At 38.7% G+C, this 25,896-nt stretch overlaps 1 protein-coding gene across 1 annotated transcript in view; it reads right to left on the bottom strand.

Moving 5' to 3' along the window:
* Nucleotides 1–25,896, bottom strand: part of EYS (eyes shut homolog) — a 956,188-nt gene that overhangs the window by 567,078 nt on the left and 363,214 nt on the right. The window contains exon 22 of the mRNA XM_067294141.1: nucleotides 209–468. Coding sequence (XP_067150242.1) covers nucleotides 209–468 — 260 coding nt within the window. The remainder of the gene's footprint in view (nucleotides 1–208; nucleotides 469–25,896) is intronic.

Here is a 25,896-nt window from a genome sequence, read left to right as displayed (position 1 = left end):
ACTGTAAGACTAGTAGACAAACTGACAGCTATCATACCAGTCTTTCATTGTAACTGACAGACCCACTGTAATTCATGAAAGCTTTATGTGCTTTGAAAGGTACACAATCTTGTTAATTTCAGTAAAGAGAGCACTAAATTCAATATCTATTTGCAACCATTTTGCAGTACAGCAGACAATAGAAAAGATTAACTATATCAGCTCTTACCTGTTTTACAAATGCACAGTGGACTTCCATCAACTTGTGCCAAGCAGGTTGAGTTGTTTATGCATGGATTGTAAGGCAGGTCACAGGGACTGAAGTGCTGATGGCAAAAGTCACCAGTATAAAATGGAGGACAAATGCACACAAATTGCCCCTGGATAACAGACTCGTAACAGGTGGCTCCATTCAAGCACGGTTCAGAATCACATTCATTTATATCTTCACTGCAGTCTGGCCCTGTCCAGCCTGCTGTACATGTGCATCTGAAAAAGATGAGGAGACATGGTGGAAGAATGAGAATCAATGACTTAGTCTAATCATGTCCAATTACTTCTATTAAAAGAATTAAAAAATCAATAATGACATTTTGTGCATAGCCTTCTTCAACCAGCTATGTCAGATTTCACTATGAATAAAAGTTATATTGAGGTTCTTCTCCCAGAATCTATTTGTGCAAAAGGAAAATGATTTATTCTAAAGCACAGCATGTATTCACTTTGAGAACCATCTGGCTTTAGTCAGTGCAGACAGAATGATCTGTGAACTTTTTTTAAACTGCTGAACAACATCCACAGAAATTATCAAGTGTGGAATGCAAGGTTCTTCAAGCCCGAGGACTGAAGACATTTTCGTATGTGTGGAACCTGTAAGTAGGTACTTTAAGTGTTTGGGAAGAAATGCAGCAGGTAGCATTTGCCATACCTTTAAGAAAGAAGGTAGAAGGTCAAAGGCACAATAAATGATTGAAGAATTTTCATGATGCTGATTCTTTTTTAGGAATATGCTCCTGTGAAGGGCTGATACCGACAACACAGAGAGAAAATCTCGGACCAGTAACTACAATACATCTGACTGTAAAGGATTTATTTTCATGAAACAGATAAATACCCACTCTTATTTACAGCATGAATGTGATGACAAGGTTCTAGATATTCAAAGATTACAATTTGCTAATGATTTCAAAGTTGCCAGGGAAAATTTTCCCCTTCACTACAATGAAAGAAGGATCTTTTTCACATTTTACTTACTTGCTACCAAATCATATGAATTACCCATTGCCTGCATATTTGAATATGATTTGAGCATTTCAATTTATTAAGTGAAATTTTGTCCAAGCGCAGAAAACATTAATGCAATGGCCTGCTATGACAAGGTAAAATAGTATCTGAGACCATCTTGTTTTATAAAGTTTCCTTGCTACTTTAGGTAACTTTTTAATACATTTTGGGGTATGTTATTTCTTAGTTATGTTTGCCGTCTAAACGCATACACAAAATTCGTTGAAAACCCCCCACTAAGCTTAAGTCAAATAGATTATCAAGATGGTTGTCGGTGACGATTTGAAAACTAATGTTGATTCGAGGGGAGTAAACCATTCAAATATAGCCTGACATTTCTAACTTGATAAAAGGAACTGTTCTTAATGGGTATTTTCCATGTCACTTGAAATGACATGGATATTACTAAGGAATTCTATCATTCTAGAAATCCCATATATTTTAGGGTTACTGTTTGCTTTTCCATGGAAAAAACAGCTGTAACTATGAAAAGGCATCCTTAGATTACTGTGGTAAAATCACATTTCAGGAGTGATTTATTAGTTAGAGTCCTCCAAATACATTTTCAGAAACATGATCAAAGAGTTTGCAAACACATTCTGTTAATCTGCTTTAAGTACAAAAACCCTATGATGTCATGATATCATCCACTTGGTACACGGAAACAATATTCCCTGATTTAACACTGAGTAACAGGTTCTGTTTGCTGTTTATTTAGAACACAGTTTAACTTTCTCCTGAAGGGTCAATCCATAACAGTAGAGTCTCTACTAAAAACTATGTGTTTCTAAATTACTGACACTAGACATACTAGAACTGACTGTCCCAATTTAACAGATTGGACATTTTAGATGTTGTTTTGTAATTTTCATTTTTTTTCCTAGATATCATTTACAAGATTTTGAATAAATTACTACCAATGAACAACTACAAGCTGATATATAATATCTTGTCAATGCTCCACTTATAGCTTGGAAAGCTCACAAAATGGAGAACCTTTCACTCTGTGGAAGGAGGTAGGGTTCAATTCTTAACTGGCCCAACTGTTACAGGTGTAACTGATGTGCAAAAGGGCAAAAATAAAACATGCTCCATTCCACTCTTTTCCCTAATGAGTTTCATAACAGCCTTTGAGTTATCGAAACTATTTTGGATGGCCCAAGGGAACACTATGTCAGATGGAGATCACTGAAACAAGGCAATTTTCTAGAGTACACAACTAGCCAGTCCTACCCTGGCTACCTGCCAGCTATCAAATCAGATGCAAAGGTGCAAAGGAGTCAGTTAACAACATAGTTTTACTTTATTCTTATTTGGACTGTTAGGAATTGGCTGGTGTTCTCATTAAATGTGAAAAAATGCATAAAAATATCCACTCCGAGGCCCAGTTTAAGACTCAAGACTCCATTTTGTAGTAATAAGAACTGTGCCATTTCGACAATGTTAGAAGGCATTATTAGAATATTAAGAGTTTATTATTTTTTAATAGTGAATTATCAACTAAGCTACTATAGCTAATGTTCTTATACATTATCTGATCAGAAGGCAAAAACCCAATCAGTTTTTTTCAACAAGACAGTTTCATTCACTGCATGAGAAAATCAGGAAGATTTCTAGGATCTGCAAAGAGAAGAAAAAAAAGGTAACACATGCTTTAATGAGACCATACAAAGATAAGTCATTGTTCAACTTCTTTCTGCTCTTTTACTGAACAACAAATAAACTCAGAAAAAAGGTCTAAGAGTACTAGCAAAATATTAAGGTTTTCAAATACCTTTTAAAGAAAATATGCAAATATGGGAAATGTTCTGTATTCAACTTTGTGTTTATTCTTGAGTTGTTTAGAAATTATATAAGCTTTTTTGAATTTATTTGCCAATATTTGGTATTCAAATAATGGCAAGTTTCATAAAAGCAATCTAAAATGCAATCTATATAAGTTAATGAATATATAAATAAAAACGATTCTATGCACAAAAATTTTAATAAAAATTCCTCTAGGTATGAATGACTGCTATTACCTGGAAAATTTTTTAGTTATCTGTCAGTATTTAGTAAATGTCTCTGCTATATGCAGGAGGAATATATTCAGAATTTCTTTAGAAATTCTGTAAATTTAAAAGACTGTTTTTTAAGCCATTATATGCCATATATTTATATCTATATAAAAAAGCTAAAGTACTCTGTGTGTGTATATATATGTGTGTGAGCATGTGTGTGTGCATAAGTTTCCAGCCTGGACAGGCTGGAGAGGTGGTCAGAGAGGAACCTCCTGAAGTTCCACAAAGGGAAGTGCAGGGTCCTGCACCTAGGGAGGAATAACCCCAGGCACCAGTACAGGTTGGGGGTTGACCTGCTGGAAAGCAGCTCTGCGGAGAAGGACCTGGGAGTGCTGGTGGACACCAAGTTAAGCATGAGGCAGCAATGTGCCCTTGTGGCCAAGAAGGCCAATGGTATCCTGGGGTGCATCAGGAAGAGTGTTGCCAGCAGGTCGAGGGAGGTGATCCTCCCCCTCTACTCAGCCCTGGTGAGGCCACATCTGGAGTACTGTGTCCAGTTCTGGGCTCCCCAGTACAAGAGGGATGTGGCACTACTGGAGCAAGTCCAGCGAAGGGCTACAAAGATGATTAGGGGACTGGAGCATCTCTCTTATGAGGAAAGGCTGAGAGAGCTGGGCCTGTTTAGCCTGGAGAAGAGAAGGCTGAGAGGAGATCTTATCAATGTATACAAATATCTGAAGGGAGGGTGTCAAGAGAATGGGGCCAGATTATCTCCAGTGGTGCCAAGCGACAGGACGTGAGGCAACAGGCACAAACTGAAACACAGACAATTCCATCTGAACATGAGGAAAAACTTCTTTCCTGTGACAGTGACAGAGCACTGGAACAGGAGAGAGGCTGTGGAGTCTCCTTCCCTGCAGATATTCAAAACATGCCTGGATGCAATTCTGTGCAATGCGCTCCAGGTGACCCTGCTTGAGCAGGGGGGTTGGACTAGATGATCTCCCGAGGTCCCATCCAACCTCAACCATTCTGTGATTCTGCGGTTTGGATATCTGAAAAAAAAACCTATCATCTGCTAAACCCTTATAAAACTGAAGAAGCAAGGCAGTAAATAGCCTAAGCTCAAGAAACAGTTAACACTCTAAACTGGAAAATATTTTATGCATTTTCTCTTATGAACAAATAGAATTACCATCTTTTTCACACATGTTACTAAGTTGTAAATTTAGGAGCAGAAAATATTACAAGGACTTTCTTATAAAAATTTTGGTATTTACGAAAGAGTGGCAGAATTTCAAATTAAACCCCAGCCAATCCCTAAATAAGGTATATCATACGTTTCCAGGCTAATTATGAAAACATTTGACTTACAATTCTTTTACCAACTCTCAATTGCATACTTGTTTGTAATTTTTATGCAGAAAAGCAAGGAGACAATAACCCATTAGAAACATCAAAATAGCATTATTCCACTGCCATACTCTTTCTGCTCTATAATTTACAATCAGTTGTAATGAAAATTTTGACAAAAAATAGCCAGAAAGTTAATTTTTCTTTAAAATAATTCAATGGGTTTTTGAAATGCAATTTTAATTAAAAAAAAAAAGTTTCTTCTATTAAGCAGCAAAGTAACTTATAGCATGTTCACAAAGAGGAATCATACATTGGCACATGCAGTAAGAGAAAAAGAGAAGATGTAAGCTGATTTAAAAATTCCTGATTTTAATTAATTTGCCTTACTCCATATACTTTATGCATGCTTTATTTTAGGTAACTGAACTTAAATATTTTCCTTGATATTACAATATCAAGCCATGCATGACTGCTTTCTTTAAATTATTAATTTAGATAATAATATACAATGTTGATTGTGCCTTATCTGTACAAGAACTCCTCCAACCCATACAGATCAGCTTTCATAAGTATAATCTCTGTTAGCTCTCCGTAAAGCTTTCCATAGATTTAAAAGCTTTCCATACAGGAGAAGATAACAAAAAATAACCAATATAAATTTTATCCATGCTTTTATATTTTACTACCTGCTTAAACATCAAAGTCCCAGTTAAAAATTGCAACCTGCGGCCATGAATGGGTATCCAAAAAAACTATTATTAAGGTTAAATTCCTGTAATGCTATATGATCAGCAAAGTATTAAATTACTTGGTTCTCACCAGTTTAAACATCCTTTTTATTTCTCATATTCCAATGGAACATATTAGTATCACTTGCCTTATATGCTACCTTATGAGTTTTAAGGAATCAAATCACATGGAAGATTCTTAGCAATCACAGAATGGTTGAGGTAGGAAGGGATCTCTGGAGACCGTCTAGTCCAACGCCCCCACTCAAAAAAGCATCAGCTAGAGCAGGTTGCTCAGGACTGTCTAGTTGGGTTTTGAATATCTCCAGGGATGGAGACTCTACAACCTCTCTAGACAACCTGTTCCAGTGTTTGACACCCTCACAGTAAATAAGTTTTTTATTCTGATCAAAAATAATTTCCTGTATTTCAATTTGTGCCCACTGCCTCTTGTCCTTTCACTGGATACCACTGAGAAGAGTCTGGCTCCATCTTCTCTACTCCCTCCCATTAGGAATTTATACACGTTGACAAGATTCCCCCAGAGTCAAAGCCATCTTTTCATCACACCATCAGGACCTACAATCTATTCTGAATCTCAGAATTACTCAATAACTTTCTATCAATTGGAAAAGCCTACCAGTGTGCTCATTTCAACTCAGCTCATCTAGAAGCATTGGAAAAATAACAAATCTTGACCAAAGCAGTAATGAAACTAATTTTACCTGACCTTAACACACATTTCAGAAGGAACTATTTTGATTTCAGTTGTCTTGCAGCAGATAAACAGAAGAAATCAGTCTTTTTAGTCCTTTGTATTTTGTGTCAAATTCTCAGAAAACATCAGTCAAAGCACTTGTCTTTGTCACAGATGTAGGCATTTGTATAGAAGAAAATGCTATATGTAAAAAGCACAAAAAAGCCTCTAGCACACTTTTTCTTAGTGGTCTAGTCAAAAGAACTGGATTCCTGAACTGAATACTCAAACACATTGTGCCCATCATTCACCTGCCTCTTTGTTTGATAGGATTTTGATGAGAAAAGGCAGGACATTCAGTGAAGATTAGGTTAGCCTAATAGATATACTGTACACACAATAACTGTCCATTCAACAGCAAGGGCTTGTATTCTCTTGTGCATTCAATCAAATCAACTAACAGCCTACAAAGCTGCAGTGCTCAGTGATTACTTTATTATTCCTAAGCTGGAGGCTATTCAATTGTCTGAAGTAGTAAAATGAGAGCTCACTTGCAGTAGATGCACAGCTTCGAATTTAGAGTACCATTCACCAACACCCATCACAAAACTCCAAAGATATACATTTATAGACACCTTAGAGGCTTCCGTTATTTCATTTTCCCTCTCCTCTTTCCTTCCACAAACATCTTTCTTCTTTTATTCCCTGCAAGTTTAACTCACTCTTTGTTCCTCAGAGATCTAATGCATCTTACATATTCCACCGGCTTTCACCTGTAAAAGCTGTTATGAGTTTCTCTGATGTTCTTCTGTAGCTTTTAGTTCTCCACTCTCATATGTCACTCCTAGATGTTCTCCTCAAATTCACACTCTTGTCTCTCCACCTCCTTCTGAATTCCAGTCTGAGTCTCTCTTTACCATCACTTCCATACTTCTTCTCTATCCACTTGGCTTCCTAAAGCTCTCCCTTTGGAACCCATTAAATACGACTCTTATCCTTTCTAGTCAGAAGCTCCAGGCTCAGCGCTGACCTGGCCATGCAGAGGCTCCAGGCTGGCCTTGGCCTGAGCTGGGCTGCGCTGATTTGAGCGCCTCTGCCAGGGCCTAGGGGCTGCTGCCTGCCCTGCTCCAGCTCTGGACCGGGCCTCTCTGGGGAGGGGGTAACAACCCCCTCCCTCCAGCAGTCACTGCCTGGCAAACAATAACCCTTTGTGTGCACGGGGCGGGGGCCGGCAGGGGCCGCTGTCACACTGCCACCGGCAGCCCCAGGGAGGAAAGCAGGCTGGCATAAGGAAGCATAAAAATAATCCAAGTAGGCCCAAGACCCCCACCATGAACACTGCGCTTCTCCTGGTGAAGACCTCTAGATGCTGATGACATGTCAGGACTTCACTCCCATCCCCATCCCAGTTCCTTCTGAGGAAACCATTGACCTCAGGACCCAGAGGGACACTGGAAGGGTGATCCTAATATCAGAGGAAAGAGGAAGGTAATGGTAAGTTCTCTTGTGCAACAATTTTAACTGTGTTATTGAGGCTGCTCAGCACTAGATAATTTTGACTAATAGACTGTTTAAACATTCATTGAACTAACAGTGAATTTTTCTCTCCATATGTATTCCCTCCATAAAAGGGCACTTCTGTTCCCAAGTATTATGTGGGACCTGTGTGAGTTAGACTGGCTAGTAGTGGTCAAACAGAACCACAATGTGCACTAAGGAAACTGATATCCAATCTATACCTAATATAACTGTAGCAGTAGTTTGAAATATAACAGCTTGCCTCCACTCTCCAAACTTTAGTGTGTGTGTATGGATGGGTGTGGGGAGAGGGTACAATACCTGCATGCAGTTCAGGTCTTTTTCAATCAAGAAACTACAGTGGAGGTGTACAAGGAGACACAAGAAGCATCTTTTCATGTATTTTTTCACTATACAGACCTCACCTTCTTAAATCCTGAACAAAAATCAGCATTGGTCATTCCTTCATTCCCCATACTTTCTTGGAAAGTCATTGTTTCCTCCTTTTTAAAGACATGTAAAATGCTCAGTGGTACAGTCACTTATCTGCACTTCTCACATCAGCAAGGACAAATAGCCTGACATGAAAAACACTTTTTTGACGAAAAGGTGTGGAAATAACCATTTTTCTACTGCATGCAAAGGAGGCAGAAAGAAGTCTCTCCAGAATCCTTATGAAAGACTCCAGCTTGACAGGGACTGAGCTGCAGATCATGAATGGGAAACATCTGAGATTAAATATCAACACAGGCTTTAATGGTACACAGCATTAGCACCAGGCTGAAAGACACCAAAAAAATAATAGCAATCTATAAGTGAACCTGCTCTAGCAACATGAAAAATGTAATCATCTAATGCTTGTTAGTAGTTTATATGAAACTAGTTGCTTACTCCATTCCACATTGCAAAAATAGTATCAGGTTTTAATTTTTTTTCTTTTTTTACATACTTCTAACATGGAACATACATATTAATCTTTGCAACATCTTTTATGAATGTTGCATAACAATGGGCTAGAATTTTTAGATGATTGAGGAAAAGTCATAGAGGAAAAAAACGGTAAAGACTAAAATTGCTATTTCTCCACTTATTGCTGTGGTTAGAGGGCAGGACCAATTAACTGCTGGAATAAAAATGCTGTGTTACAAACTTGCTCACTCATGGCACTATTCTGATGTGTGCCGAAAAACTTCTGGATATTGTGAATAACAGAAGATATTTTCCACACCAATGGCTTCTATTTCAAGCTCCTGAACTGAATCATACAGTTCAGTGAAGGTATACCACATATCTCCAAGGTCCACCTGGCTGTTGTAAAGAGCGTTGGGCACTGTGGAAGTACTCCAGTATGTGTTTAGGGGACCACAATTTTTTTAGGAACAGCATGTCTTGTTGCTTGCATTTGTCCTGAATAACTCATTAAGTTATAACTATTAAGTTAGAAGTAAAGCACGTATATTTCATAAAGTAGATATATTTCATTGTGGTTTAGATAAGCTCCAGAAGTTTCTTTCTCTGTGCATTTAGCTAACAAGGTGATACAGTCTTGTGTTGAGACCTAGCTCTTAAGCAAAAACCTCACCATAAATATAACCTTTAGTAAAAAGAATTAACTGCAGATGTGTACAACCTTGTATACCCAAAACCTCTGTGAAGATATAATTACCACTCATACCTAGTCTCCATAGATTACTATTATCTAAAACTTTTAACACTCAAAAGACTCTGGACCAGCCAAACTTTTAGAAATAATAATGCCACCTCGGCCATTTCTTATCCAGACAATACACAGGTGCCTAGATGTTGCCCCAGTCAACACTGGCATGTCAGTAGGTCAGACGTGTTTCAGTCTTGTCTTTGAGGAACAGTAGGACATCCTTCAAGATTACATTATCATTAGTTGTCACTTTTGTTTGTAAACTGAATCATTAATTTGAGCACAGGGACTGAACTACCCTCTATCTTCTCAATTCAGTGCAAGCAAGTGGTATGAAACTACCAATACTGTGGTTAGCCAATAAAGAATTTCAGTTCCTTGGGCTGTCAATCTGGCAGTGCAAAGTTTCATTAGCAGTGAAGTAAACAATAGCATGGTTTGATTTATTATTTCAACAACGAAGCACAGGGCATAAAAATATTAATCGAAGAAATAGTTAAGAAGCTCATCCATATGAGCTCATCTGTTACCCAATGGTTCTAATTCCCCAATACACTCATGTCTGCCATGACCAAATGATAAATATCTTTGCAAACTGTGTAAATGCATAGAGCAAGAAATTAACCACACAGGAAGAAATATCACCTGTTTCCCCTCACCCCTCTTCAAAGGTTAAATCAATAGGTGAGGAGAGAGCAATTCATCTTTCACTGAACAAGCTGATAGGTGAGTATCAATGTAGCAATTAAAAGATATAAAAGAGAGTCCATCTGCTTTTATCAACTGTTAGAATAATGTTGAGAAGCTGAAATTAAGGAAAACAAAACTGTTACCTTTGTCATATATACACCTGCAATTTCTTAATGTAACAAGGATGTAGATGCTGGCTACTATGGAAAATAATTTTCCATAATGGAAAGTACGGGCTTAGCCTGCAGTCTTCAAGTTGAATCTGAAGTGGGCGTATCCAAGAACAGATAAAATAGATGGGGAATGGTACCAGGTGATAACAGCCAGGCACAGAAGATCTCATTTTTATGTGCTTGATTGTTTCAAGCTTCAGAGAAGTGCCCATCATGGAATGAAAAATACATCTAACAATAAGATGACTAATAATAGTGCATGAATTGTAAATGAAATGTACCTTGCTGCCATTATACACCAGAAATGAAATGCATCCATAAAAGAACTCTACAGTAAAGTCTATGAGTATGTCCTAAGATACTTAACTTGGTTAAACTTGTTAAAACAACTTTCACTCTCCTTTTCTGTACTATGCTATATTAAGGTTGTTGAATACAATCCAGTTCAATGCATTTCATAAGCTAAATACTACTATTTGTAAAACAATCTATTATTTATTATGAATATATTACTTTTTACATTATTTACATAACTTCACTGACTGAATAGCTGTTTGTGTATTATCTGTTCAATAATAGCAAAACTTAAGCTGACTGAACATAAAGGAGCTAGGATTTGATACCACTATCCACCGGTACTACCTAAAAGAAACCATATATGGCTGATCCTTGTCCTAGGGGCTCAACAGAACTGTCATGTGAATACTACTGATCACTGTAAGTTGTTTAGGCAGTAAGAAACTAATCCAAGACTCAAATTTCAGCAATTCATGTTATACTGAATGAAAGAAAGTATCAAGAACTTCTGCAAAAGACATCTAACATATCATTTTCAAAGTCATCTTAGTCTCATTTAAAAAAGTGATACCTGCAGCTGAGTTCCTCAGTTTTGCTGGTTGTGCCTATGCAGCAGGAGCTAAGTCTTCTTTCCACTGCACATCCCAGAAATGTGATGACTCCATGCTAGGATGAGATACAGATGCCAGCAATCTTTATCCTTTGGAGTAAATTCTGGGCATAGAGGAAAGAAGCAGTCCAAAAGCTATGGCTATGTATTGAGAAGTGTGGCACAAAAGGAGACTACCCATAGAGCAAAATGATGTTGGTTGAGAATTGGTACAGACACAACATACCTGCTATATGTGTTGTGGTGGGTTTACTTCAGACTAGTTCTAGTTTTGTCCCATGGACTGAATGTCCAGGAGTGGATCACACTGGATGCACTTTGAATGCTTCCTCTTGTTTAATTTCATCTAAAAGAACTCCTGCTTGCATGCATAGGATCATTACACATTGCAAACTAACCAACTCCTGGTAACTAGGGATGACTGGCAGATTCACTTCAAAAATGTATTCACAAGCCGAACTGGCCACTGACATACCAATGGATAAGGGTGGACACTGTCGTATTTTGGACCTAGGTTCCCTTGCTGCAAGAACTACTTAATTCATTTAAGACTGAAGTCCAGGACTGAACTAGGGTGTGTGCATTATGAATGATCCAAAGTCTAGGACTCTGGAGGAAAACAAGGAGAAATTAACAATACACATGCACTCTAAGAGACTCAAAAGAAAAAGAAGTATAAAGGAATGCCAGGTCTATCAAAGTTTTTTGAGACATAAGTAAAAAGACATTTAGAATTCCACAAACTTGTAACTTTGTCTGAAAGGTTCATAAACCACTATAGAAATGGAAAGTTCAGGTTTATGCATGTAACAACTGAAGCCTCCAGGAGAGCAAATTGAATTACAGGAATTTGTAGGTAAATTCTACTTGTTGGAAATTTGTCTAAAATAGAACTGTTCTGAAAAAAAAATTACAGAAAAACAGAGTGAAAAATGCTTAAAAATATATTATTTGTCTAGAGGAGATTTGTTAAAGAAGAATATATGCACTATGTATCAAATTATTAACAATATTAACAACAAGAACAACATTGAAGTTTGAATAGAGGAAGAAAAGTTAAAGTTTGAATAGAGGAAGAAAAGTTTTTAAGTGCAGACAGCAAGGATAAGCTTTCATAGTTTTACTCATATACTTAAGCATATACTACTGCCTTAAGAATATGATGAATACATTTTATAAGCAGTGGATATGGAATAACAGCTTTTGTATCCTATCACCTATCAACTATTAATCCATGCTATATCCTCTTTTACTGAAAATAAAAGTATTCCAACAGACCTTAAAATCAAACTGATAAAATAACCCCATTTTATTGTTAACAAATATCTACGTATGTCTGATCTATATATGTTTTAAAGTCTAAATGGAGAGGAAGATTCTTCAAATAGATCAGGATCAGAAACTAGTAAGTATGCTACAAGGTAAAATAAAGACATAAACATAGAGAAATCTTGGCTTTAAAGAACAACACAAGTAACTGAACTAGCACTAGGAGAAATTTATATGCTTCAGAACTGAACTGAATTAATGACAGCTTCAATTACTGCTAAATTTGCTTCTCCTGAAGAAAAGTACATTCTGTTCTCCAAGTATTCCATGCATACCATAAAGTAGGGATGTCCCAGATGTGTCTCTTGAGCAGCAAATAGCTCACAAGGAATTAAAACACAGTATCTATTCTGAAGTGAAACTTCTGATATGACCAACAGTGGGGCCGTGCTGGGAAATCCGAACCCAAGAAAAGGAGACACAGGAAATGCTGTGGCACACATCACTGGGCTCCTCAGGTTATGTCTAAACTGCACAACAGTTGCATACCAAAAAAAATTAGGAGTTGTGGTTTCTCCTTTGCCCAGGTTGGGGATCAATTTAGAGTGTGCTGTGGCCTCCTTCCAGTATGGATGCTTAGGTTTTCTTTCTCTGGAAATCAGACTGTGGCAGGAAGTAAGGTCTGACATGGACATGAAATTAAGATGTAACTGAGGTGTGACATGTATCACAAAGTTTACAAGTGCTTCAGAGTCCTTTAGACACTGCTTCAGTGAACCATCTCATGCTAAGACTCATCTCATCGTAAGCAGTAGTGTCAATGTTGCCACCATTGGTGAATTCATTCTAGGAATTCCCCTCTCCTCCAGTCCCTGAGATATATCAGAAAAGTATCAAAGTCATGTGAAGACTTTGGAATACAGCTTAGGAAGTTTGCCCTCAACACAGCAGAAGAAGAAACAAAGATCTGTCTGAGTTTCAGTGTGTTAAAGGATTTTCTGGGTAGTAACCACCAATACCTTACTTAATGCAGATCTCATACAGGGTATCTATGCATTCTGGCACGCGAAACTGCAGTTTTCAATAATATCATCTGCTTTAGACTTCCTTCTGCTCCTGACAAGATGAAAAGTGAGAAGTACACATATCCCTTTTTATCCATTGTCAGTAACATTAAGAGCTAGATTTACTGTCTATGGTCCTTCATCACACACTGGAACAACAATCAATACCACAGCAACAAGGCAACTCAAAACTCCATCCGGCAACCTGGGGAAACCATGTACTGGGCATCCTTTTTAACAGGTAATACTTTCCCAAAGATTGAGTCTGCCAAAGTACTATAAAATGTAAGGACACGAAAACCACACAGAAAATAATGTTGAGTCATTTGGGAGATGCCTACATCTATGGTTAGAATAGATGTCCTCTCAGGTGTCATCCCATTTCTCCGGTCACTTCTCAACATTGTACAAGCAACTTTCCAGCTCCTACAGCGGAAAGAGTGAATTATTAGTCTAGCTCTGATAAAATGTATCATCAAAACTTAGAGGTTTATTGATATATGTGATGAAAACATTGGTGCTTTAGTTATTGTCATGGAACACAAAATGGAATGGATGAGATAAAGAAACATTTTGCCTTCCATGTGTTTCTGACTGTTCCTGAACTCTGCATACACTTGCTATTTAAGCAAGATGTCTTTATTGGCTTTTTTTCTATGTTCTGTGACTACTTTTTCAACTACTTTTAGCGCTGTCACTTGATCTTTAGCTTAGTTCTACCCAAGCTCCAAAGAGATACACCACAGCAGAAACTATATGCCTTTGCTCAGTCTGACATCAAGGCAATATCAAATCCAGGAATGGAACTGTGTTGGCATAAAGAAACTTGTCTTTGAACAAAATGGATTAATGATCTGTGTTAAATAATCCTCTTACATTTCCTATTTTTTATATTCCAAATATAGAATATATTGAATACTTGATGCCTAAAGCCAATTAGCTGCCTGTAAGTAACTGATAACCAAGGACAGCTGTGGTATTTAATATACTGGAACACATAAGGTCATCAGGAAATCACTTAACAATATAATATCAATGTTTATACATTTTTCAGAGCAATATTCAAGCATTTTCAACACTCATCAGTAGTTATTTATACATCAAAGTGTATCTGGTGAATCATTTAGCATATGAACAGCTCTCACAATGCTAATTTTAACTACATAAACTAAGATTTTCAAAGGAGCCTATATGAAATCATTTGGAAAGGCTTTGTTTGTCATCAATATTTAGAGGCACTCTAAAAAATATTTAGGAAAAACATTAAGGAGCAAGGATATCTTCATTCTCAAATTTGTAATCAAAATAATAGAAAAGAAAAAAAACAAGTTTTTCTGTAAACTGATCCAATTCTGTTAAGTCTGACCTTCATTAATGATTTAAACTAGTATGACAAACTGATCTCTTACTTTTAATCTAATCCTGTAGGGGGATTGTAACTTCCAACAAATAGCTAGGGCAATAACATTTCATCTTGCCACAACAAAATTCACCAAAGATAACAACATGGGCTGTGCTTAAGTTTACCTGAGAAGAATTTTTTAAGGTGAAAAAAAAAAGTGAAAAAGTTTTATTTTATAGTTGAGTGCCACAACTTCCAAGCATAAAAGTAACAGGAAAAGAGCAAAAGTAAGGATATTTAAGTTCAACTCAGACAGTGTTTCACAATGTTCAGTCAGATGTATATATTCTGCTCAAACACTACAGTCACAAGACGAGGCAGAGATTTCCCTACTACAGACTCTGTTACAAAGTAGAATTCTTGTCACTTCCTGGCAACCAGCATTTCAAAAATAGCCTTTTCCTTAAAAAGATTATTGTCCTGATATAAAACTATAAAAGCAAACCACAAAAATGATTTTGAATTGGTCTCCACGTGTTAGTTATGTTTTTATCTATCTTTGATATCTACTGTAATATAAACAATCCAACTTTCTACTCAGGCTGTCTCACTGAGTTATTTCAATAGAGCAAACCTATGAAAATTTTATGACTGCCCCTTCCAGATATGGAATGAACAAGCCTAAGAAACATACATAACAATACTTACGGATGCTCATGGAGAGAGTGGCTTTTATATTTGTGCTCTTCTTTCTCTCCTTGTGACCTTCAAACATAAAGCCTTCCTATTTTCACTGTGATAGATTTTTTTCACACATCTGATGTGGCATTTGGTGGAAGCAAATGTGATAATTACAGATCCTATCTTAGTCTGCTTGATATTGCTGAAGAGCTAGCATTGTTTTAGACAAAATTACTGTACTATCAGTAATTGTAGTCTAAATAAACTTCCCTGTAATACTTTTTTTGATCTAACAGAACAGAACAGCCTAAAATCCAGACAAAACCAAGACGACTATAAACCAAAATTATATTACATGTAGAAACTAGTGGTGGAGAAGACTATGTTCACTTTCTAATTATGTATCACGTACAATTTACTTATACTAGAATCATTGCACACAGTGTATACATATGTATGTACATTTCATATTGTCCTATCATTCATATATAGACATTTATATATAAAAATCATTCATTCACTTCAAAGAGGTAATTGCTTTAACTAATTCATATTTTTCTGAGTATGTGTTTTTGAAACATACAATTATACTCATCTCCAAAACTAATTCTATAATTGGCAGTACAATCTTGTAGTTTTTAAAGACAACTGTTAAATTCGTTATCAAAATAACGAACCATTTTTTTTATGAAAAAAAATCTTTTTTCTTTTTACTCCTATCAGCTATTGGCCAGATGCTGCAAGCCTTACCTATGCTAGATTATATTCTACTCTGGTAAGAGTCTTGTGGAATTATTTACCATATATATTGTCTTCATCACCCTAGTGACCTGAAGATGAGAATATAATCTACTCATCTAATCACCACTGATGGAAATCAATATTGTCTGGGACAGATAATATTTCACGAGTGAATTAGTTGCCATAACTAAAATCTAGTCACCAGGATTTCATTTTTTACCCTTCATCTCCAAAAACAGAGAAAATGCTTTCTGCAAAATAGTCTTGTACATTGTTAGCTATATAAAAATTTAGATTTCTATTCTAAAAAATCTTCATCTACTTTAAAAGAAAATACCTCATAATTTAAGATAAAACCTTGCATTTATTTTGGCTGGAAAGTTATTTCACTACAAAATAACAAAGGTAACATTAAATCACCTCAGCATTAAAACTTACAGAATTCATTTATGACTATTTTGATTCTTAACTATCTTAGAATTGCTTTAAGTAGCCAGGTAAAATGAACAATACCTATGAAACTGATAAAGTCTGATCTGTTTTAACAAGTGCAACAGGTAGATTTTATTAATGACCTTTTATCAAAGGGGGAAAATAAAGATTTTATAGTAAAGAGAATGGTGATCTACATCCTGTCTTTTTATGTGGAACTGCTTATTACCCATTCTCCATGGTTCAATAGGGTATAATGTCAGCAGCAAAGCCCATAATCCTTTCTAAATTTTGCTCCTTTGTGCATGTATTAGACTTTGCTGATGCATGAAACATCTGATCTGTAGCTAACAATGACAGATGGTTTTCCCATTCATTTCTGATGAGCCATTTTTAAAGTGTCAGCACCATTTTTTGTTTGTTTGTTTAAACTTCCTATTTTACTAAGGTTTCCTGAAAAAAAGTCCATGTGCTTTCAGGGAACTGTTAAATGAAGGGCAAAAGAACAAGCAAAATTGAGTCCATTTTGAATCATCTGCAACAGACACGCATTATAATGGATTTGGATTAGAAATAATGAGGTAGTGAAGTCTTTCTCAAATACTTTTTCGGCCATTCTTCTGTTCATTGTGTATCTTATTTCTATCCATTCTAGTTTTAATTCTCACTCTCGCCCCCAAAGAACAGTTGGGGTGGCAGCATTTCTGATATTGCCCAGAACCATAGCCAAAGAAAAAAGACAACAGTCATTGAATTTTTATTTTACTGTCATTGCTATATAACATGATAGGGGGGATGACTTCCACTGAAGGTCTGGCAGGCAGAAAAATGCTGATTATTAAAAACGGTGCACTCATTTTAAGGATTATACCATAAACAGGCTAGAAGGAAAAAAAATCAAAGGTACCAAAGGCAATGGGGCGTTTTTTGGTTGATCATCTTTACTTATTAGTCCATATCTCATCAGCACCACCCAATTTTCTCTCTTTTAAATTTCTCCTTTAGCTTTATCCACTCTTTCATCTGGTACTTTTGCTCATATATGTGCCTTTAAAGCATACCCATCTTATCTTCAAACCTGAAAAACAGGAATATCCTGAGATGGTCCAAATTATTTCTCTAAACCTCTGCCTCCTTCATCTCAGTACCTTTGAGCACATTCTAAATTAAATTGCTGAGTTCCGTTAAAAAAAACCACAAACCCTCCACAGTATTTTCTAATCCAGCTTTTGGCAAACACGTGCAAAGTCAGTTCTTCCACCTCTAGAAAACTATCTGGCTCCTACTATTTTTTATTCTTCTTCATCCTTAGATGCAAAGAACTCCCATGCCTTCTACAGGCACCAGACTACTGAATTTACCTGTTCTTACATGTTTCAAACTGGTCAGTGTCTACTTCCGCAGTTTAAAAAATGCTCTTTGAAGATGAGAGAGAGATTTCTCCTTTGACTCTGCCCTTAATGTCCTTCCAGTTGCACATGTCCACTTTGCTGGGCATTTTCTCTTACGTAGGTCAACATGACCTTGAAGTCAAGGAATAAGATTAGGATTGAGGAAAGAAAGACGAAGACACCTCAGTCTGCTCTAAGAATTTACTCTCTGGCTCCTCCTCAAATGGGAAAGGATTTTCAGCTTCCTTCTCCACACGTCCTCAGTGCATGGGATGCCATAAGGCAGCAGGAAAAACGAGTACAACTCAGTACTTGTTATACCAGTCTATTATAAATTATGCCAACCTGTTATAAATTATGCTTACAGACACTGACACTGCCAGTCTGATCTCTTCTGTAGAAGGAGAAGAAATGAAACTGCTTGTGCCCTCCCACTTCAGCCACCAGAGGAGAAACTGAACTTAACAGAAGTACTGTTCAACCTTTTTTTAGCCCTTTCCTTCATGTTTTTTCTTTTAAATGTTTCCATACAAATCTTTTTATAAGCAGAGACTGCTGAATTAATATCACTTTGATGTATTTGCTTCACTAAATCTTTTGATTATTCCTAAGTATACTAATTACATGTATGATAAAATTATTTTATAGGCATATATGAAACTTGTTATTTAGAAATGTCAGAATCCCCAAGTACATATCAGAATTGAAAAACTGCAAATAAGAAATTGCACACACTTCAGCTATATCAAGCATAGGATTAATTTTATTTAAAACAGGTCTGAAGTGTAGAGTAACTGATGCTGGTTTAGGCATACTTTTGGCAAAACTTTATAGTATAAATCACCTACCCATCCCAAAACTTTGAGGGATCTGCGCATCTGAACAGATGAAGAATATAGATGATTATAGAAAGAGAAAGTCACAGAACCACTAAGAGGGGATGAGATCTCTGGAGATCATCTAGTCCAATCCCCTCTGCCCACAGCAGGGTCAACTACAGCAGCTTTCTCATGTCTGTGTCCAGTCGGGTTTTGAATAACTCCAAGGAGACTACACAATGTCTGTGGGCAACCCATTATAGTGATCACCCTTGCAGTAAAAGTTTTCTTATGTGTAAGTAGAATTTCCTGTTTTCATCTGTGCCCATTGCCTCCTGTCCTTTCACTGGGCACCACTGTGCAGAGTCCGGCTCTGCTGTCTTTACTCCACCTCCCTCTTCTCCCCATATCAATTATGTATACACATCAATAAGATTCCCCAAGCCTTCTCTCCTCCAGGCTGAACAAGCCCAGCTCTTTCAGCCTCTCCTAGTACGTCAGATGCTCCAAACCCTTAATCATCTTGGTGGCCTTCACTGCACTCACTCCAGCATGTTCATGCCTCTCCTATACTGGGGAGCTCAGAACTGGACAGCACTCACACGTGGCCTCTCCAGTGCTGAGTAGGGGGGAAGGATCACCTCCTTCAACCTGCTGGCAGGGCTCTTCCTAATGCAGCCCAGGATGCTGTTGGCCTTCTTCCTCAATCCCTGGGGTGCACCACCACTGACTGGCCTCTAGGTGGATTCTGAGCACTGATCACAATCCTTTTAACATCCTCATAGACAAAACTGGCCAGGCTGTGGGAGACAGTGTCAAAACCCTGACTAAAGTCAAGATAAACAACATCCACTGTTCTCCCCTCATCTACCAAGTCAGCAATCTCATTGTAGTAGGCTATCAGGCTGGTCAGGCATTATTTCCCCTTCATAAATCCATGATGACTACTCCAAATCACCTTCTGGTCCTTCATTTGCCTGGGAATGATTTCCAAGGTTATTTGCTCCATCACCTTCCCAAGGACTGAGGTGAGGTTGAAAGGCCTCTACTTCCCCGAATCCTCTTTCTTGCCCTTCTCAAAAATAAGAGTGGCATTTTCCATTTCTGGCTTTTCATTTTCTGGATTTTTCCACTCCAGGCCATTTTCTGGCATCTTGCCATTTTCTGGCTTTCTTCCAGTACTCAGGAACCTCCCACAGTCACCATGACTTTTCAAATATTACTGAGAGTCGCCTTGCAATGACATCGACCAGCTCCCTCAGCACTCGTGGGCGTATCCCATCAGGGCCCATGGGCCTGCATGTGTTCAGTTTGTTTAAACGTTCCCTAACCTGATCCTCCTCCACCGAGGGTCAGTCTTCCTTGCTCCACGCTGTGCCACATGTCTCACAGGCCTGGGAGTCCTGAAGGTGAGTCTTACCAGTAAAGACTGAGGCAAAGAAGGCATTCAGTACCTCAGCCTTTTCCATGTCATTTGTCACCAGGTCCCCCGCCTCATTCAGCAGCAGGCCCACATCTTCCCTTTGGTGCTTATATACCTGTAGAAGCTTTTCTTGTTGCCTTTCACATCCCTTGCCAGATCCAATTCCAGGTGGGTTTTGGCTTTCCTAACCCCATCCCTGAATGCTCATACAGTGTGTCTATATGCCTCCTGGGTCACATGTCACTGCTTCCTTGCATGCTTCCTTTTTATGTCTCAGTTCTGTCAGGAGCTCCTTCTTCATCCATGCAGGCCTCCTGCCACCTCTGCTTGACTCCCGATCATCAGGATGGACCATTCTTGAGCTTGGAGGAGGTGAACCTTAAAAATCAACCACCTCTCCTGGACCCCTTTTCTCCCCAGGACTCCATCCCATGAGATTCTTCCAAGAAGGTCCCTGAACAGGCCAAAGTCTGCTCTCCTGAAGACCAGTGTTGTGATACTGCTCTTTGCCTTTTTGCCTCCTCTCAGGATCCTGAACTCCACCATCTCACAGCCACTTCAGCCAAGACTGCTGCTAACCTTCACATCCCTGACCAGTTCTTCCTTGTTTCTAAGTATGCAGTTGAGCAGAACACCTCTACTCATTGACTCCTTCATCACCTCTCTCAGGAAGCTATCATCACGGTGCTTCAGAAACCTCCTGGATTGCTTGTACCCTGCCCTGTTGCCCCTGCAGCAGATCTCAGAGTGGCTGAAGTCCCCCATTCAGACCAGAGCCTGCGGACGTGAGGCTGCTTCTGGTTGTCTGAAGAAGGCCTCAGCTACTTTTTCCTCATCAGGTGGTCTATGACAGACACCCACTACTATGTCGCCCCCACTGGTCTGCCTGCTAGTCCTGATCCATGAGCTCTCAGCTGGCTCATCATCCATCCCCAGACAGAGCCACAGGCATCCCCACTGCTCTCTCACATAAAGGGCAACTCCCCTTCCTCACCATCCCAGCCAGCCCTTCCTAAAGAGCCTGCATCCATCCATTGCAGCACTCCAGTCATGCCAGATATCCCATGTCTCTGTGATCCCAATGAGATTTGTAGCCCTGCAACTGCACACAGGCCTCTGATCTCTCTTGCTTGTCCCTTCTGCTGCGTGTGTTAGGGTACATGCGCTTCAGATGGTACCTAGTCATGCTGAGTTGTGAGAAAAGGTACGAAAGTTTCCCCCATCATGCTGTCCTCTTGGTACTTACTTATTTGTGTGCACAGAGCTGGGGTGAGCTCCCTGCAGCTCTGTTTTGCTGATTTTGAGGTCTCCCTTGTCCACATCACCCTGCACCATCACACTTCGTATGCTCATCTCCCCTGGCATTTTTGCTGGTGTTCGCATGGGAGAGCAGCAGGGAGTAATAGTCCGAGGGCTGGACAGGCCTCACCAGGCTCTCCACACAGTGCTGGATCTGAGCCCCCGGTGAGCAGCAAACCTCTTTAGACAGCAAGCAGGTCAGGTCAGCAGATAGGGGCCTCTGTTCCTCACAGTGGGGAGTCTCCCACTGCTATCACTCAACACTTCCTCCTGGTGCTGCTACATGGCTCTGGCTCAGCTCACTCAGATGCTTCACTGGACAGCACTCCTAACCTCTCCTTTTCTACCATGGCACTCAACCTATTCAGCAGTTGCAGATCTGCAGGTGAAGCAACAAACAACCTCCAGTTGCCAGAAGTCTTCACAGGAGTCTCCACTTCCCAAACTGACAAGCACACACTCTGCTTACTCCTCTTTCAGTATACAGTTCGGGGTTCAGGCTCTTTTATCTGTACGGTTTTGGAGAAGGTCTCTTTTTATCATCTCTGATGCTGTGCAGTCTGCTGACCTCCTCCCCCAGCTTCTTCACTTGACAACACAGATCCTCCATTAGCATACACCTTCTGCAGGCAAGGACACAGTCCCTCCAGGCCCCAGGCTCAGTGAGAAGTCCCAGGCATCTCCACAGCTCCAGGCCTGCAGTGACGCATCCTTCCTCAGGAGCTCATTCTGGGTTGAGGTTTCTGATGTGCCAATAGTAGTTGCTCCTGTGGGTGCTGGGGACTGTGCCCTGCAGCACCTCACCACCATGGCTGAGCACACAAACACTGTCCTCAGCAGAATTTCTAGATCCCTTCTGCGCAAACTGCTGCCTCTGTTGGCTGTGTTCTAGGCCTGGCAGTTATATGAGCCCCTCACCAGCACCTGCTGAAAGGCTGCTGGACCCTCCTTAATGAGGAGTCAGCTGGAAACAAAAAGCTCAAAGCACCCTTTGATCAGAAATTTGAGCTGACAGAGCTCATGAGAAGCTGCTAGAGATTGCTAGCAGTTAAGGAGCCCTTGGCAAGTAGCCAAGGTAGCTATCCTTCCCTGGCAGCAGCAGGTACCCTGAAGTTCCTTCAAGAGCTCCCAGTAGTTCTCTGATGACCCTAGAAGTACCCAGAATATCTAGTATATCTCAAAGTAGAGCCCAGAAAATGCTGCGTGAACTGCCACATCTGTTGACTGCCTCTGTTAGTTACACTCATGCATTTGTACATTATTTACTTTGAAAAGTGTTTTTGTTTTTGTTTTAATGGCCCTACATACATGATGTATTTGGATAACCTGAAGCACATTTCATGCACTCTCAAATGCATGAAGTACACCATTGTATTAGAAACCATTCTGTACTCCCTTCACTTAACCTGTGCTCATTAAAGTGATCTTTTTATGTCTCTTTAGGTGTCTGTATCTGAAAGAGATTATAAAATATTTACTTAAAATGCATCACTCAATGAGTAAATACACTAAGAGGAATGATTCTACCATCTATGCAGGAAAAGTTGATGAGCTGTTTGGTGTGTGTATGTGGGGGGGTCTTTTCCAGGTATTTATTGTTTGTTGTTTTAAATTTCATGTTTCACTGGGGTTCTGAATAAAAGTGCTGCTATGCTTTCAGAAAACTGTTGAATAATGGCCAAAACGTACCTTAGGGGTAGCAAAATGTCAGTGACTGTTTAGTACATGCTACTGAGAAGGCAGAGCAATATTTTGTTGTTTGCCTAAGGCAGTCAAAACCCTAAAGCTGGTTTCACATACTGCAGTGTGACAAGTATCACACTACACATTTCCAATTGTTAGCAGCGTTACCAGTGACTAAAACTATAACACGTTTGCTACTTTGGAGGACACACTTGTTTGCCCTTTCATAAATTTGCTTTAGGTAATTCATTAGTAAATCTCTTGACTGACCGTATAAATCTTCTGAAAATGGTTCAAGTAAGAGTCTCATACATAACTTGGTACTAAGATGAAAATAAAATTACAAGTTTGACACAAAGACTAGTCAGACACACAATAGCCAAATGGTCTGGGAAACATCTCTGCAGCAACAGAGGAAGAGCTGGCCAAAGAACCCCAAAGAAGTGCCAGCTAAGAAGCCAGATGCAGCTTGCAAAAAAGTGTTCCAGCATTTGGCATCTGGGACCATTAAATGCCAAGCTGATTCCCATCTGTGGGAAAAGCTGTTGACTGCTTCTGGGGGAAAAAAAGACAGGAAACAGCAATAGTTTAAAGGAGTGCCAGTAAAAACAGAAGGCAAACTGAACTCAACATTCAAATTATAATCATATTACAATTTACTTTTTAATTCCTTGATAGTTTGAGATCCATTTGTTTAGAAATAAACATATCTTAGAAATATAATGCATAAGTATGCATGCTTTTGTGTCTTTGAGATATTTACACATCCCTAATTTAGGAATCACCTGATTACACTTCTTGGCACAGAAAAATTTGTGTATGGTTCTGGAATATGTAGAGGGTGCTTTTAATTCTGTTTTTCCAAATAAATCCTCTCCAAAAGAGGGGAAAAAAACAGTTTGCTGCTTTCCTCTAATAGTACTATAATAAAAGCTTATACTGTGCATAAGTCAAGGTGCATCCTAATGACATGAAAGTACTCATTCTTTAAGAACTTAGCACAGGGAGAGGACACTCACACTAATGTAAAAATAGTTTTTGAGTTTGAAAAGACTTCGTTTCAAATCCCAAGTGGCAAAGGAGGGAGTTATATGGTGAGATGCTATATTTGAGAATGAATTGAGCAAGTAACAGGAAGCAGACAGAGGAAGTCTAACTTTGGTTGACAGTACGGTTACCCAAATTGCCAGCTGGCATAAACTATTATGTAAGTAAAGAGGAACAAGATGATCGTGGCATGGATACTAATTGAAGAAGCATTGCTAAAGAAGGATAGCATAGGATGAGCTAAATGAGTCCAGAAATAATTCATGTATGGTGAATAAGGTGTTGTGAAATGAAATGTTGTGTTGTGAAATGTAGTGAGAATTAGAGGGACAGAGTGTATTGGAAATAAATGCATTACAAAACATAACTCAGTATTTCAGCTGGATTTTAACAGGCAGCAGGAAAAACAGGCCTTTTATAGGACACGATAAGCAACAAAAGGGTTTAAACCTTAGAGTATTTAAATACAGGCAATGTTTTTTCACATTAGATAGCATCTTTCAAGTGCTTTAAGAATTTGTGCCCCATATTTAAATGTGACACTGGCACTTAGCAACTTCTGTCTTAGTAGAAGTTAATGGGAATGAGGTATTTTAGTGCCAGAGTCATCTCGGAAAAGCAAAAGCTAGGTCCTAGAATTAGAAGCATACTAATAACATTACAAACCAACTTGTAATTTTTTAGAGTACACATGTATGTGATCTCCACCAGCCATAATGTTAGACAAGACTCTCATCTGTATCATATGCAGCTGAAGATGACCACTGCACCCAAAAAGGGTGCTTAGAAGCAGTCTAAATAGTAACTAACACTTGTTTGCCTTGAACCCAGACATAAGCACTAAAACAGCTTTAAGTGAAAAGAGTGTATAAGCATTCTATAATATTTTAACACCACTGATAGCACTTTGTAACACAGCTAGGCTTAAAAATATAAATAATACCCATAACAGGAAAGGGATAAAAGAAGACTTGTGGTATAGTTGCACAAACAGGGTACAGGACAACATGAACAAGAAGTAAAATCTGCAGGGTAAGAATGAGCAGGCAGGAAAGATATCTGATAAAACCAAAATAACTCTTCAAAATAAACAAAATAAGGAGGCGTCCAGATTCCAAAAATAAGATGCCAAGAGCAGATAAGATCACCCTTTTCTTTTGGGGAGGGGGCAGAGGAGCATAAAACATCAATGATGAGTTAAAGATGGGGAAGAAAAGAAGACAGCCCACTTTGATTTCTGCTTCCGTCATCAAAGAGCTCTAGGAACCGGCTACCTTGGCCTCAATGACCAACAACCATCAACAATCATAGCCAGCAGCGCTAACTAAACAGCATCAGTTCCATGGTACTGCACACTTAAAGCACAATTCACACACAGTGAATTATTCTCACTATCACAGATTTGAAACTTGGCACAAGAGTATTTTATTTTGTATTGTATTCTTTCTTTTTTCTATATAAAGATATATTTTATGTGCTATTACACAATGAATTCTTTAGTTTTTCAGGAACTGGTCTTTTAAGATGGATTTGAAAATACCTCATTGAAGTAAACAAAAAAGTATTATCAAAGGCATCAAAGAACGCTATGTTAACCATCCATCCCATTGATTTCCAGAGAAGACTGGCCAAGTATTTCCTAGCAATAAGGGATGATGAGTACTAACAGTGGCGTGCCCAGCCTCAACCAAATTCAGAAAATTCTGCACAGTCATTG

Source organism: Apteryx mantelli, chromosome 3, assembly GCF_036417845.1.
Source record: "Apteryx mantelli isolate bAptMan1 chromosome 3, bAptMan1.hap1, whole genome shotgun sequence".
In the NCBI taxonomy this organism is placed as follows: domain Eukaryota; kingdom Metazoa; phylum Chordata; class Aves; order Apterygiformes; family Apterygidae; genus Apteryx; species Apteryx mantelli.
This window is presented reverse-complemented; position numbering and strand designations above follow the sequence as displayed.